At 45.5% G+C, this 12,470-nt stretch overlaps 2 protein-coding genes and 1 long non-coding RNA gene across 6 annotated transcripts; 1 reads left to right on the top strand and 2 right to left on the bottom strand.

The window, feature by feature from the left end:
- Window positions 1-603: 603 nt before the first annotated feature.
- Window positions 604-4,036, bottom strand: pafah1b3 (platelet-activating factor acetylhydrolase, isoform Ib, gamma subunit). Of its 2 annotated transcripts, none has more exons than XM_086039441.1 (6): window positions 3,914-4,036; window positions 3,537-3,678; window positions 2,564-2,653; window positions 2,342-2,458; window positions 2,144-2,266; window positions 604-1,317 (listed from the first exon to the last, which is right to left on the bottom strand). In XM_086039441.1, the coding sequence occupies exons 2-6, from the start codon at window positions 3,615-3,617 to the stop codon at window positions 1,057-1,059; spliced, it is 672 nt and encodes a 223-aa protein (XP_085895567.1). In that variant the 5' UTR covers window positions 3,618-3,678; window positions 3,914-4,036; the 3' UTR covers window positions 604-1,056. The 2 variants fall into 2 exon arrangements, with proteins under 2 accessions (XP_085895567.1, XP_085895568.1); XM_086039442.1 differs by having other exon boundaries at window positions 3,858-3,979.
- Window positions 3,376-12,337, top strand: prr19 (proline rich 19). Of its 3 annotated transcripts, none has more exons than XM_086039438.1 (5): window positions 3,376-3,516; window positions 8,020-8,092; window positions 9,353-10,231; window positions 11,029-11,174; window positions 11,260-12,337. In XM_086039438.1, the coding sequence occupies exons 2-5, from the start codon at window positions 8,074-8,076 to the stop codon at window positions 11,740-11,742; spliced, it is 1,527 nt and encodes a 508-aa protein (XP_085895564.1). In that variant the 5' UTR covers window positions 3,376-3,516; window positions 8,020-8,073; the 3' UTR covers window positions 11,743-12,337. The 3 variants fall into 3 exon arrangements, with proteins under 3 accessions (XP_085895564.1, XP_085895563.1, XP_085895562.1); XM_086039437.1 differs by lacking the exon at window positions 3,376-3,516 and adding an exon at window positions 4,255-4,473; XM_086039436.1 differs by lacking the exon at window positions 3,376-3,516 and adding an exon at window positions 7,626-7,881.
- On the bottom strand, window positions 5,262-7,426 carry LOC147142959 (uncharacterized). The gene is made up of 2 exons (XR_015087996.1): window positions 7,361-7,426; window positions 5,262-7,145 (listed from the first exon to the last, which is right to left on the bottom strand). It is a non-coding gene; the product is annotated as an uncharacterized LOC147142959 (long non-coding RNA).
- Window positions 12,338-12,470: the final 133 nt, after the last annotated feature.

The following is a 12,470-nucleotide window of genomic DNA, read 5'->3' on the forward strand; positions in this document are numbered from 1 at the left end:
TCAAAATCTAAAGAAGAATTTACTCTTAACTTTGTTGTAACGCCTTTAAGCATGTTTATTGAACAATGTTTCAGGTTTGCATAATGGTCATTTTTTTTCTTTTTAAACTCATCCTTACAAGAAATCTTTGACCGTATACATCTGTTCAAACAAAAAGTTCAGGGAGCACCCGGGTTTGTCAGCATGTCTTAAAAAGGATAAAGGAAAACTTCAACAATAGCTCCATGTAGATTCCTACGGTAAATGAACATTTCAAAATGACAGAAATGTTCAACTTTCACATAACTTTGTTTTGATTTCCGCAGTTTTAAATTGATTTATTATCGGCCAGCAGGGTTTTAAAAACGTCCGATGCCGATATTCGTCAAAAAGCCAAATATCGGTATCTATCTATCTATCCGCATTACTTACTGTACCGCCTTCAGTTTCTGGCTAGTTTTGTCTATATTTTGGAGAAAGTGTGATGCTGCGTCTCCACACCGACATAAAAAAAAAGAAAGAAAAAAAAGAAAGAGGCGGGACGGGACAGCTTTACACCAAGAATTGGAGGGGGCCGACTCATCGGTACCTGACGGGCCAATAACACAAAACACACCAAAAGAATGCTGCTGTCTTTCTTTAATTTGCTTTCTCAGCTTCCCCTGCTCCGAAACGGAAGCAGTGGGATGTTCTTAAGGGCCAAATTCAAGCGGGGCCATCCGACACAAGACACAAAGCGGCCTCTCATCTGTTGCTTTGAAATACAATAGCTGAAGCAAAAAGTGCTTAAGGACAACGATGACGTCGTATATACGGAGGCTAATCACGGGACGAAAACGGGAGTGGGAGCGACTGAAGCGGGACATTAGTCTCTCTGTCGAGCGGTTCACATTTATTTCACTAAGTCTTTTGGTCCCGTTGCCTGTAACAGTGAGTGAAAAGCACGTGGCCCACGGACGCGTCGTCATCGATTCTTGTCATCGTTCTTGCTAAGCTAGCAGAGTGTGAAGGACCGGTGCGAGTCGTCTATGTGTGCGCGCGCGCGTGCGTGTGTGGGCGCGCGCGCGCGTGCGTTCCTCAGTTCTCAGCAGACCTGTCTAGCATGGACTTGAGGTGAGCGTGCAGCGGTTCGCACACCGCCTGGTAGGCCTGCGGGCTGAGGTGCAGGTAGTCGTACATGTCCTGGTGGGAGATGCTGCCGTTGGAGTTAACGAAGCCCGGGTCCACGTTGAGGAAGGAGGCGTGAGGCAGGCCGGCCACGGCTTCCCGCACCAACCGGTTGACCTCGGCGTTGCGCTCCCGAAGCGGGTTGGGGCATTTACCTCTCGGGAGGAGGCCCTGCAGTCAAGAGGTACGCGTGTTCGGAAGCATCTCTTCAAAACGGTCAAGTTTGAGAGCAAGAAAATCTCTTTCCAGTTATCAGCGGTAGCCTTATACAGTATCTTATGAATTCCATCGCAGGTAAAACAACAACTTGATCGCATATTATTTCTTTAAAAATCGTGTCGTGTTCTGATAGGATGCCAAGTAAAACTGAGGATGGTGTTGACAATAAACACTTGGAGAAAGAAATGTCTTTGTTACCAACACCATACGGAAAAAAAATTGAGGCCACGAACCCTGATAACGACAAATAATCTATCAAATTAATCGATAATTATTTCTTATCATCGATTCATCGTTTAAATTTCTTGTCTTTTTTATTCAAAATTGCCCGAATCCTCACAATTTCAGATTTTCAAGAGTAAATATCTTCAATTTCTGTAGTCCTTCATGAAAGAAGACTTGTGTGCAATCAGAATAAAAACATTTACTTTTACTTTGGAAAGCAAAGATCAACATTGTCAACCAGTAACTAAGTGATAATTAATTTGTTTTCTGAATTATCAAGTTGAAATAATGTCCTGTTTTTGAATAAAGCGATGAACATTAAGACGCATCTTTTAATAAAAATCATTTCGTAACACATACAATACACAGTAAATTGGAGGCCAGTGGCCAATATCGATATTTAAAAAAAACAACAACAAAAAAACAGTCTCTGACCAATACTATACTGAAACAGTCTGGTACCCAAATGAATACTTAAAAAAAAAAAAAAATGTCTTTAATTATTATCACCATCATCTCAGTACAGTGGGCCAAAGGCGTGACAAGCACTTACCAGTACGAGCGTGTGAGCGTTGGGCAGCTTGTTCTTGACCACTTGGACGATTTCCATGATGCCTCCGCAGATCTGCTCTGCGCTGTGTCCGTGATTTTGAGTCCCCACCCACAACACGACGATCTGGAGCGGCAAAAGCCAGATGATGACGTCGCTGTGTCATCATGCTGAAAATGGACGAAATGTTGTACAAAATACCTTTGGGCTGATGTGGTCCAGTTCACCGTTGGTCAGTCTCCAGAGCACGTGCTGTGTGGCGTCACTGCCCACCCCGAAATTGAGGGCGTGGAGTGGGGAGAAGAGTTGCCGCCACACCTGCAAAAGCCCCCCCAAAAAATAAATCAAGCTTAGACATGCTTAGACATTTGGGGGCGAGGGGGGGGGGGGGGGGGTCAATGGACGTAAACGATCGTTTCTTACGCCAAACTGTTGCATGATCTGCACCAGAAAGTCGCCAACGAAGAGGACGTCGGGTTCTTTGTCTTTGCTGTCAGACAGGAAGCGGTTGTGCTGCACACACGCAGAAGAACTTTCAATACAGGAAGTGGCATCATGGAGGGTTTGGGCATTATTTTCGTGATGCCGCCACAATAGGGAATCAGGGAAACTGTGTTATAGGAAAAGTGGGAGGATAACCACAGCACAGGAAATGGAATTTTACAGCTTCAGAGGAAAGCAGTTGGTGATGCAGAACAATGCAAGTTGTGAGCGCAAATGAACATTGTTTTTGTGTTTTGATTCTCTCCCAGCAAATACGTAAAAAAATTGCTTTGCCACAATTTTGTGGCTTCCTGGTTCCATGGATGTTAAACTAAGTTGAGAAGCTTAATTTTGACAAAAGCAGTGCTTTGCCACCACCCTGTGGCATTTGAGTGCCAAGTAAGTATGATGAAGTGAATTGAGGAGCTTAATGTAGAAAAAAAAACCCACTCTTGTGGCATCAACGGGCAATTATCAACCTCCTTAGGAGGCTTCAATTTACGACTGTCACTATCGAATCTTTTTAAAAAATCAATGATCTTATTGATCATTCCATTGAATAATCAAATAATTGGATTAATACGCACTTTCTACCAATAGTTTATCATAGACTGTAAAACAGTAATAAGTAGTTCAATACAGTAAAATTTTGTTTTATGACGACTGGAAATGTGTGGATGCCGTCACATGTTGACGCCGAAGATCCGGGCAAACATTTTGCGTCAATCTATTTTTATGGTTGACTCATTTGGCTTAGTCTATTTTTTCAAGCCCTTACTATGCTAGCTATTCGTGGAGGTTTTGCAAGTGTACGTAACGATGTGTCTAGTTTAATACAAACGCGTGTAAATCGACCGTCTGCTTGCGATTTGGTCACTGGCATGAAAATGACGGTAAGAAGACGCAAACCAACCATCGATATCCATCGTCCGTCTCCCTGGGTGTCCTCACAGGCGGTGGGTGTGGCGGCCGGATTCCGCTCGTCGGCGCTCATGGCTCGGCCTCGATCAGCGTTTGAAAGCCGGCGGCACGTTTTTCTTCGGCACTTTGATTCACTGACACAAACCGAATAAACACACAGTAAACAACGTGCTAACACAGCTAGCAGGGCGGTAGGTTAGCACGCCAATGAAATTAGCACTAAGGGCTAGCTTGTCTCTGCTTTTTTTTTTATTTATTTATTCTTTTTTTTAAATGTTCGATTATAGAGAAATGCAGCTCGTTTAAATCTTACTCGTTGAAATAGTTGTGCGCCAGGTTACATGTTGAAACAAACCTGCATAAACTTACATGCACGTTGAATTCGGATAATTATTTAGTACAAAATCCCGTCATCATCTCCCAAAATCCGTTTCAGGAAGTGAAGTTTCACGCTGGCGGCACCTACTACTGCTCTTCGTGGGGGTGACAGCGTATTGTATTTCGAAACAATTCACTCCCTTAGTGGTATTTTACAACCACGATTAAACATTATAGGGTGAAAGGTAATAATTGATACGTAAATATTGTGCTTCACTTCGTTTAAATGGGGAACTTGCAGAATATGATTAGCTATGTTGTGAGACTCCCCTCTATGAGCGTGTCAATGGACCGGTTCCACCTCGTTGCGACGCTTGAGAGCGCCACGGCTGCGCGCTTGGTGCATCTGTAGCATTGCGTTTGGAACGGCGCTTCACACGTTGAAACTCGATGTGATGTCAGTCAAACTCTCCGCTATGATTTTGTTAATACCCATCCATCCATCCATTATAATTTTATTCGTTCACGTTTATGCGATGGGTTCGGTGTTAATTCCGCTGCATGCGGTTCAAGTTGGTCGTAGTTGGACGAAGTGCAGCAACTTCATTCAGGTGCGTCTTCTGGTTGGCACCATCTCCGTACGACTAACGGACGTGTTCGATTGTACCGTTGATGCTCACTCGTAGTTTTTCCCCCTTAATTTTTATTTTGCATGAATGCTTATCCGTTTTCTGTTTAGGCTCCGCTGATATCCGATAGTTGAGCGACCTCGCCAGTCTGTAGGTAAAGAGAATGTTTGATCGAATCGCTGCAAAACGGCCACAACACAGTCAAAGACTGCTTGTGTTTTTCGGATCCTAAGCAGAGACTTTCTTTCTCCATACTTTGCCCTTTCCACCTTCTCTGAGACCAAGATGAACCTTTACCAACGTGATGGATATTCTTGGAATAATAATTAAGCGCATTCGTTTTCATCCATCCCCGGTCGCTGCCATTGTGTCCTACACCGCCCTCTGCTGGAGACTGAAATTGACGTCCAATGCTCGACTTCGTCATTCGGTTTCAATGTCAATTTCAAACGGCAAATGGCAGCCCCCTGAGATATTGTAGTTGAAAACGGATTGATTCATCTGCTAAATTGTTATTCTATGAATATTAATTAGAATACGGTTTCAGAGCTAGTGAGTGCAAATAGAACATATTGCAATTACTTTAAAAAAAAAAAGAATAACCTTCAGTACCCTTTTAACTCACTTTTTGTTTCATAGATTAAGAATAAGGCTCCACGGCCGTGTCTCAATCGTTCTTACATCCATTACATAGTTCAACAAAACAGTTTTCTGGTAGTTAATGATGTTATAGTATTGTGAGCATTAAAGATATAAAGGACCGGTAAAAGTTCACCAGAACTTGAACTTATTGTATTTCAAAGACAAAGAAGAGTGAAGATGTGCCGTTTGATTTACAAATAATACATCTAGGATAAAACATGGAATGTCATTACAAATTCATACCTTAAACACTAAAAGAGGAGACAAAAGTCTGCTCCTGCATATTGCCGCCACCATGCACAATCACATATGTCGATGCCTTGAGATAAGGGTTTAATTTGTCACGTGACTACATTCATCACTCAAAATATCATCTTTCCTTATTGAAATGACAATCAATGAAATGAGATGATAATGATAATCAATTTCAGCCCCCCCAAAAAAACCCAAATACAGCTTTAACATGTTTTTCCTAAGAAAAATTGCAGTCAGCACTATTGTACAGTAAGAAACCATTTGCTCGCCACAAAACCTGCAAACAGAAAATGTGAGGACAAAACACGACTATACCGATGTATTGTCCTAATGTTGGAAAACCGGCTCAATCTCAAAAATTCAGAGCAATGGCTCGTATCTCAAAAACGAGTTGGCCAAGGCACTCGTAACTCAAGGCACCACGGTTATTGCATTAAGGAGTCCGAAATACCATGCATTTTATTTCACAATTTCAAAATGTTCCCAGGTGTCTAAACATGTTCCTGACGTTATTTTCATCAAAATGCCCAAAAAGAACAAAGACTCTGAGGGTCTCAGAGGCCAGTCATTCAATTTTGGCAGATGACATGACACGAATGACTGAGAATCTTCAGTCGTATTGCGATAGAAAGTGCTCATTATTTCATGTCACACTTTGTGAGTCCGAGTGTGAGAATCTCCCAAATCGTCTTTGTCCGGACCCGCCTGAGTTTGATCGCTGGCCTCCGTCTCCAGTTTGCACTCTTGTCTTCACGGCTCGACGCAGCCGATTCCAAAACAGCTCCTGAGCCTGCTCAGCGTTAACGCGGTCCGATGCGCTGGTAGGAGGACATTCGACGTCCTGGGACGGGCTCCAGGAAGACGAGCAGGAGCACTCGAAGGTGCTCGTGGAAGAGCCGCTGGCTGGCCGGCTGGCTCCCCAGAGAGCATCGCTCACTTTGGAGGAAATTGCCACTCCCATTTCCTTCAGGCGGTTTCTTACAGTTTGCTCGCAAACGTTGACCCAAGTTTCCTCCCATTTGTTCCTCATTTGTCTTGCTGTGCATTTTCTGTCTTCGAGACATATTGCTTTCACTTTTCTGTCTTGACACTTTGATGTCTTCCTTGGTCTACCGGTATGCTTGCCTCGAACAACCTTCCCGTGTTGTTTATACTTGGTCCAGATTTTAGACACGGCTGACTGTGAACAACCAACATCTTTTGCAACACTGCGTGATGATTGACCTTCTTGAAGAAGTCTGATCATCCTCACCTTTGTTTCAATTGACATCTCTGGCGTTGGAGCCATGATTCATGTCAGGCCACTTGGTGCAACAGGAGCGCCTTGGAGAGCCAAGGTGTGATCACTCCAGTTTAACCGCAGGACATCTAATCTGATGCAGGTGTTAGTGGCGGGAATGAAAATTTACAGGGTGATTCCATTCTTTTTTCTTCCCAGAATTGAGTGATTCCATTTTTTTCTCTGCTTGGTCTAATAGTGTAACTGCCTACTTCTTTTCTTGATTTTTGAAATACTTCTTAAAGGCAGAAAGTTGCCATTTGAAATAACTTTAGTTTTGTGTCATGTTTGTGATTAGATTTTGTTTCTACAAAATCAAACAACTGAATGAGCATCCTCTTGGCGATTCCACAACTTTTGCTTGGGGTTGTACAGTACACAAACACACCATGGACATCCATCGTCTGTCTCCCTGGGCGTCCTCACAGGCTGCGGTGTGGCGGCCGGGTTCCGCTCGTCGGCGTTCGTTACTCGGCCTCTGTGACACAAACCGAACAAACGCGAAATAAAGAAAATGCTAACACGGCTAGCCGCGAGGTAACCAATGAAATTAGCACTAACAGCTATCTTGTCTGTTTTGTTTTTCTCCTTTAATAAAAAAATACGAGAAGAGAAGGGGGGCTTGTTTAAACCCTAGTCGTTAAAATAATTGTGCGGCAGATTATATGATGGAATAAACCAACATAAATTTACATAGGCGTTGAAGACGTAGAATTGTTTAATACAAAATCCCGTCATCTCCCTAAATGGAAAGTGAGGTTTTAACCCTGACGGCACGTTCCACTGCTATCCGTGGGGCTAACAATTGTATTTCGAATTATTTCACTCCCTTAGTGGTATTTACAAGCATGATTCAAAATAGGTGAAAAATATATATTCAAGATGTAAATGCTGGGCTTCATTTTGTTTCAATGGGGAAATGGGAGAAAAAAGATGAGCCGCGTTGTGAGACTCCCCCGTAGGACTGTGTCAATGGATCGGTCCGGCCTCGTTCCTATTGAGAGCGCCATCGCTGCGCTCGCATGGCGCATCCGCACCATTGCGTTTGAAGCGACGGTTTAAACTGTAAAAACGCGATGTGATGTCGGTCAAACTCTGGGCAATTATTTTTGAATGATTTTTTAAAAACCGTCTATACGACAGCTGCTAATTCAGCCACACGCGGATCAAGGTGGTCGTAGCTCACTTGGACGGAGTGTGGTAACTTCATTCAGGTGCGTCTTCTGTTAAAATTGCACCTGTTAGGCACCACCTCCACACGGCTAACGGGCGTTCTCGATTGCATCGTTTATGATCACTCGAACAGTTTATTAAAACCTTATTAATCTGGAAAAATATGGATTGATTTGCAGGTGCGGTGGCCTCCTCTGATGCTGATCCGTTTTGCCTCCGCTGACATCCAATAGATGGCGACCTCGCCAGTCTGTAAGTAAAGAAAACGTTTGCTCGGATAGCTGCAACACGGCCACAACATTAGTTTACACTGGCACAAAAGAAATCATTGTTCAGTTTTGGTATTTACTGAACAATATCTTTTGCATTGTGATAGAACTGCACTGCGTCATCTGTAAACTGATTCAAATATTTAACTTGTGTAGCCACAGGCGAAAATAAAGCCTCGGTCAATACGACTAATTAACTAACTAAATGCATAGTATGAAGTCAAACAAACAAACGTTAATTGTCATTTTGCATTTTTGTATTTACAATCAGTATCAGTGTTAAAAAAAAAAAAGAAGAAGCAATTTTCGAGCTTCTCCGCTGCAGTGGCAGGTCGCGGTCACGGTATCTTGGAAATTCCAGCAGACATCGACTGAATTTAGACTTGTTTGACTCGCTGTTGTTGTCACTACGCGTTTGCCTCCCAACTGGAAGTATATGGTGACTTGAGGTATAAGTTTGATTGAGAACTCTCGGATATCAAATCACCATTCCCCATTGAAATGAATGGAAATGCTATTCATGTATTAAAGCCTCCCCCCAAAGAACTACAAAACATTTTTGTTGTGTTTTTAGTAAAAAAAAAAACACTATATAATAATTGACTTTAAAAGAACACATACAGTAATGACATGTTTAAAGTAAATGTTAAGAGTTAGTAGTTTGACACATTTTTTTTGCTTCAAATCATTCGGATATTGTGCTGGTGGCCACCTGAGGGCAGTATAATACATATACAGACACTGTCACAACTTTCATTAAGCTGCAGTAATATTAGTTGTTCTTCGCAGAGGCTAAAGAAGGCGTGCCCGTGAGTATTGTTATATTGTCTGCCTACAAGTTTTGCTGCACAGTTTGTGTTCAAATAACCATTTTAAAGGATTATAACACCGTGACATTGACGTTATTAATTAGCAGAGGCGGGCGTTCCGTCTGACTGACTGACAGACAGACAGTCTGTCCGTCACTGACGGATGCCCGTTTTGCTGACGTTAGATGATAGACGGGAGGCTTAAAAAAAAAAAGACGGACGATGCAAGACGGAAATGAATTTTCATCCGTCAATGTAATCATCACAAACATGGTCAAGTCCCGTTGGGCCTCACAGTCCATAATTGATGGACGCATACAGCGCTCTCATCCCAAACCACCGTTGTATTTTAAAATAGGGAGCTATAAATATACCGTATGCGTATGCCAGATTTTTCTCCAAAGTAAAAAACCTTAAAACATTTTTCTCTCAAGTCAAGATGAGCCACGCGGCAGAGGGCCGATCCATCGGCTCCTGCGAATGCCAAGCGGGCACGAGCAAGCACAAAATGAAGCGACTGAGGTCGCGTAAGGTGCGCAGTCGGACCAGAGGCGGCGAGGACGCCTGCAAGGTCAAAGCACGCCACTGCCACCCTCAGGGCGGCCCGGACGTCGGGCACCCGCGCGGCTCCTGCCGTCACGGCCGGAGGAAGGGAAGCGCGTCGCCTCCGCCGCCGTCGCTCTGCGATGCGCTCGCCCCCACGCAGGAAGCCAGCGTCATCACCCGGGCTCGCCTCACCGGCCACCGCGGGCTCTTCAACCGCGAGGTCAAGTCCATCGACATCCAGCGACTCTTACTGGGCAAGAGGGAGGCCGAGGTGAAGGAGACGTTGCCGCGTGACATTAGTGACGCCAGTGGGCCCGATGAGGAGGCTCAAGCCACTGAACCCCGGGAAGGACGTGAGACGAAAAGCCAGGCGTCGGACGTCACCGCCTCTGCCGACGCCCCGGGGGCAAAGAGCAGGAAGCCCCTTCCGCGCCACGGGCCGCCCTCTTCCGCCGAGCTCATGCCCCCGAGGAAGAACTCGCCCGACCACCTGGAAACCGCCCGAAGTGAAGGCGTGGCCCGGGAGTCCGTCGGCGCGGTGGCGCAGCGCCTCCGCGACGCCTTGCGCTTCCCTTTGCTGAGGAAGCGCGATGTGGCGGCGGAGAGCAGGGAGGTGCTCCTGCGAGCCCTGCGGGAGGCGCACGGACGGCGCCTGCAGCAGAACCTCCTCCGCATGCACTCGGCCACCGGCCTCCATCCTCAGCCCAGGAGGGAGGTGCGCGGTCCCAAGGCCGCGCAGAATGAGCGGCAAAGACGCTCCACGCCAGGTAGATACGCAAGCTACCGAATCTGAAATCCACTCTGCTCGCATTCTCGGAGCATCGAGTCGATCGCAGCTGGACGGCTGTGTTTGTCCTCAAAGACGTTTCGCCTCTCATCCGACGAGCAAGCTTGATCAGTTCACACAACAAGGCTTGGTTAACGTTTTCATGAATGTTCCTTTCGCTCGTAAAAATGTCACGGAGGCGCCCCGATGAGTCAAAAGCGGCCTGATGAAGCCTACTCGCTCGGGTGAGAGGCGAAACGTCTCTTGAATGAGAAAATGTTTTTTTCTTTTATTTATTTTTTTTTAAATTCACTTCACAAAGGAATCTCTTCTAACAAGTGCGACTCCACAACAGGCTGCAAATCCTCCAAAGAAAGTCAGTGAGTGACAATAGAAAACACAGAGCAGTTAGCTGCTGTTTAGTTCAATCTCTGACCTATTTATTCAGAAAAAAAACAAACATTTTTAGTTCTTTTCACTTATGCAAAATTGCTCATTTGTTGCTACTGTTGTTGTGACATCACTTCCTGTCTGCAGCTGACAACAATTTCATCACGCATGGTGTCCCCCCGCCCCCCCCCCCCCCCGATGATTATTCTGTTGAATTCTGTTGAGTGCCGTCTTTTGACTAGTGCTGGCACATAGAATGTATGCTTTAAAATTTGGAAAATTGGAAAATACCGTTTTGTTTTTTTTTCTAAATTTTAGCTGTAGTTCCCATTTAACTTATGCATAGCTGACTAAAATGCTTAGTTAGCCTCTAACTGGACGAACAACAATGGGTTTTTGTTTTTTTAGACACGTTCCCAACACCATTTCAAGTCCACTCTGCCGATTCCTTCCCTTTTGGAAGAGAGGAGGTTCCTGTTTTTGAAAACACAAGGAAGGGAAAGAAGCGTGTTTCCTGGGATCTCAGCGGCCCCCCACAGCAGCTCTTCAGCCAGGTATGAATCTCTTCTTTTCTTTTGATTTAAATATTTTTTTTGCACAGCCTTTCGCCACTTCCACCTCACTTTGTTTCCCGCGAAGACGGGCGCTTGGCCAACGAGCCCCGCGGACACCTCGGCGAGCTTCTTGGAGGACACGTTCAGGCCTCGCGCCTCGCCCGAGTTCCGCATGGACTTGGGCTCCTCCCCGGCGGCGCTTCCCGGGGTCTTCGTCCCATCTCCCTCCTGGCGAGCGCACGGCTTCGGCAAAACAGACATCCCGTTAGATCCCTTGCGGGAATGTTTTGCGTGGGGCAAGTGGAGCCGCTCGCAGGCGAGCTACACGCAACTCAGCCCCCTCCAGGTGCTGACGGGACGATATTCACAGGAGAACTTTCCCCCGGAGCGTGACCCCTTGTTTGAAAGTCAAGCGTACTCCTTGGCCCCCACCTTCTCCTCCCACCCTTGGACCTCCCCCCACGAGCACCATTACCAGCCATCTTACAGTCTCGAAAGCCCTCCGTCTTCCTTCACATCCTTGTCAAGCCCCAAACACTGGTCCTTTCACCCCACGAAATTGTACTAAGCCATCACTTAAAGGGGGGAACTTCAGGCAACAGGATTCTTGACAATAACATGTTGTATGTGCCCCCACTTGTCCGAGCGCCGTATTCTGATGGATATTGCATTCTTGAAGCGGATGAATCCATCTGTTTTTAATCCATCCCGGGGGGCGGCCATTTTGTCCTCCGCCGCCCTCCGCCGTGGACCGAAATTGACGTCAAAGCTTTCTCGGGCTCGCATTGCAAATGTCTGGAGACCAAAGCCAGAAAACAGCTGAGCTGTGACGTCCCCAATGCGAGCCCGGGGCCACTTTGACGTCAGTTTGAATCAACATCAGAAAGCAGCCCCGTGAGATAGATGACATCAGATGGATTTATCGGATTTGTTCTCCTTCCATGAATGCAATATTCATCAGAATACAATGTTTGGACTAGTGGGGGGCCTTATAGACCACGAGAATTGATTTGCACCTCCAATTCCCCTTTAACTCACTTTATGTTTACGTCATATATGCTTATTTTTGTTGTTTTCTAAACACTCATTGTAAGTTCTACGTCATAGATAAAGAAGAATGAAAGTGTGCTGTTTGAATTAAAAAGAATCACAATCAAGCAAAACGCGGGATGTCATTACCAATCCCCCCCCCCCCAAAAATCATCAGAGCGATCGTGTCTCGTATCTCAAAAACGCGTTTTCGAAGGCACTCGTATCTCAAGGCACCACAGTCATGACCAGAGCTGGGCGTTCCGT

This window comes from Filicampus tigris, chromosome 8, assembly GCF_054856515.1.
Source record: "Filicampus tigris isolate MCC_2025a chromosome 8, RoL_Ftig_1.0, whole genome shotgun sequence".
NCBI classification, from domain to species: Eukaryota; Metazoa; Chordata; class Actinopteri; order Syngnathiformes; family Syngnathidae; genus Filicampus; species Filicampus tigris.

What these genes read in the sequence shown, in the direction of transcription:
- pafah1b3 (XM_086039441.1), bottom strand. Translation starts at nt 3,617, where the DNA reads ATGAGCGCCGACGAGCGGAATCCGGCCGCCACACCCACCGCCTGTGAG. An exon ending in AGATCATGCAACAGTTTGGC is followed by an intron (nt 2,459 to 2,563) that starts GTAAGAAACGAT and finishes GGGCTTTTGCAG; the next exon opens with GTGTGGCGGCAACTCTTCTC. An exon ending in TGGACCACATCAGCCCAAAG is followed by an intron (nt 2,267 to 2,341) that starts GTATTTTGTACA and finishes TTGCCGCTCCAG; the next exon opens with ATCGTCGTGTTGTGGGTGGG.
- prr19 (XM_086039438.1), top strand. An exon ending in GCAAAGACGCTCCACGCCAG is followed by an intron (nt 10,232 to 11,028) that starts GTAGATACGCAA and finishes TTGTTTTTTTAG; the next exon opens with ACACGTTCCCAACACCATTT. An exon ending in CACAGCAGCTCTTCAGCCAG is followed by an intron (nt 11,175 to 11,259) that starts GTATGAATCTCT and finishes TTTCCCGCGAAG; the next exon opens with ACGGGCGCTTGGCCAACGAG.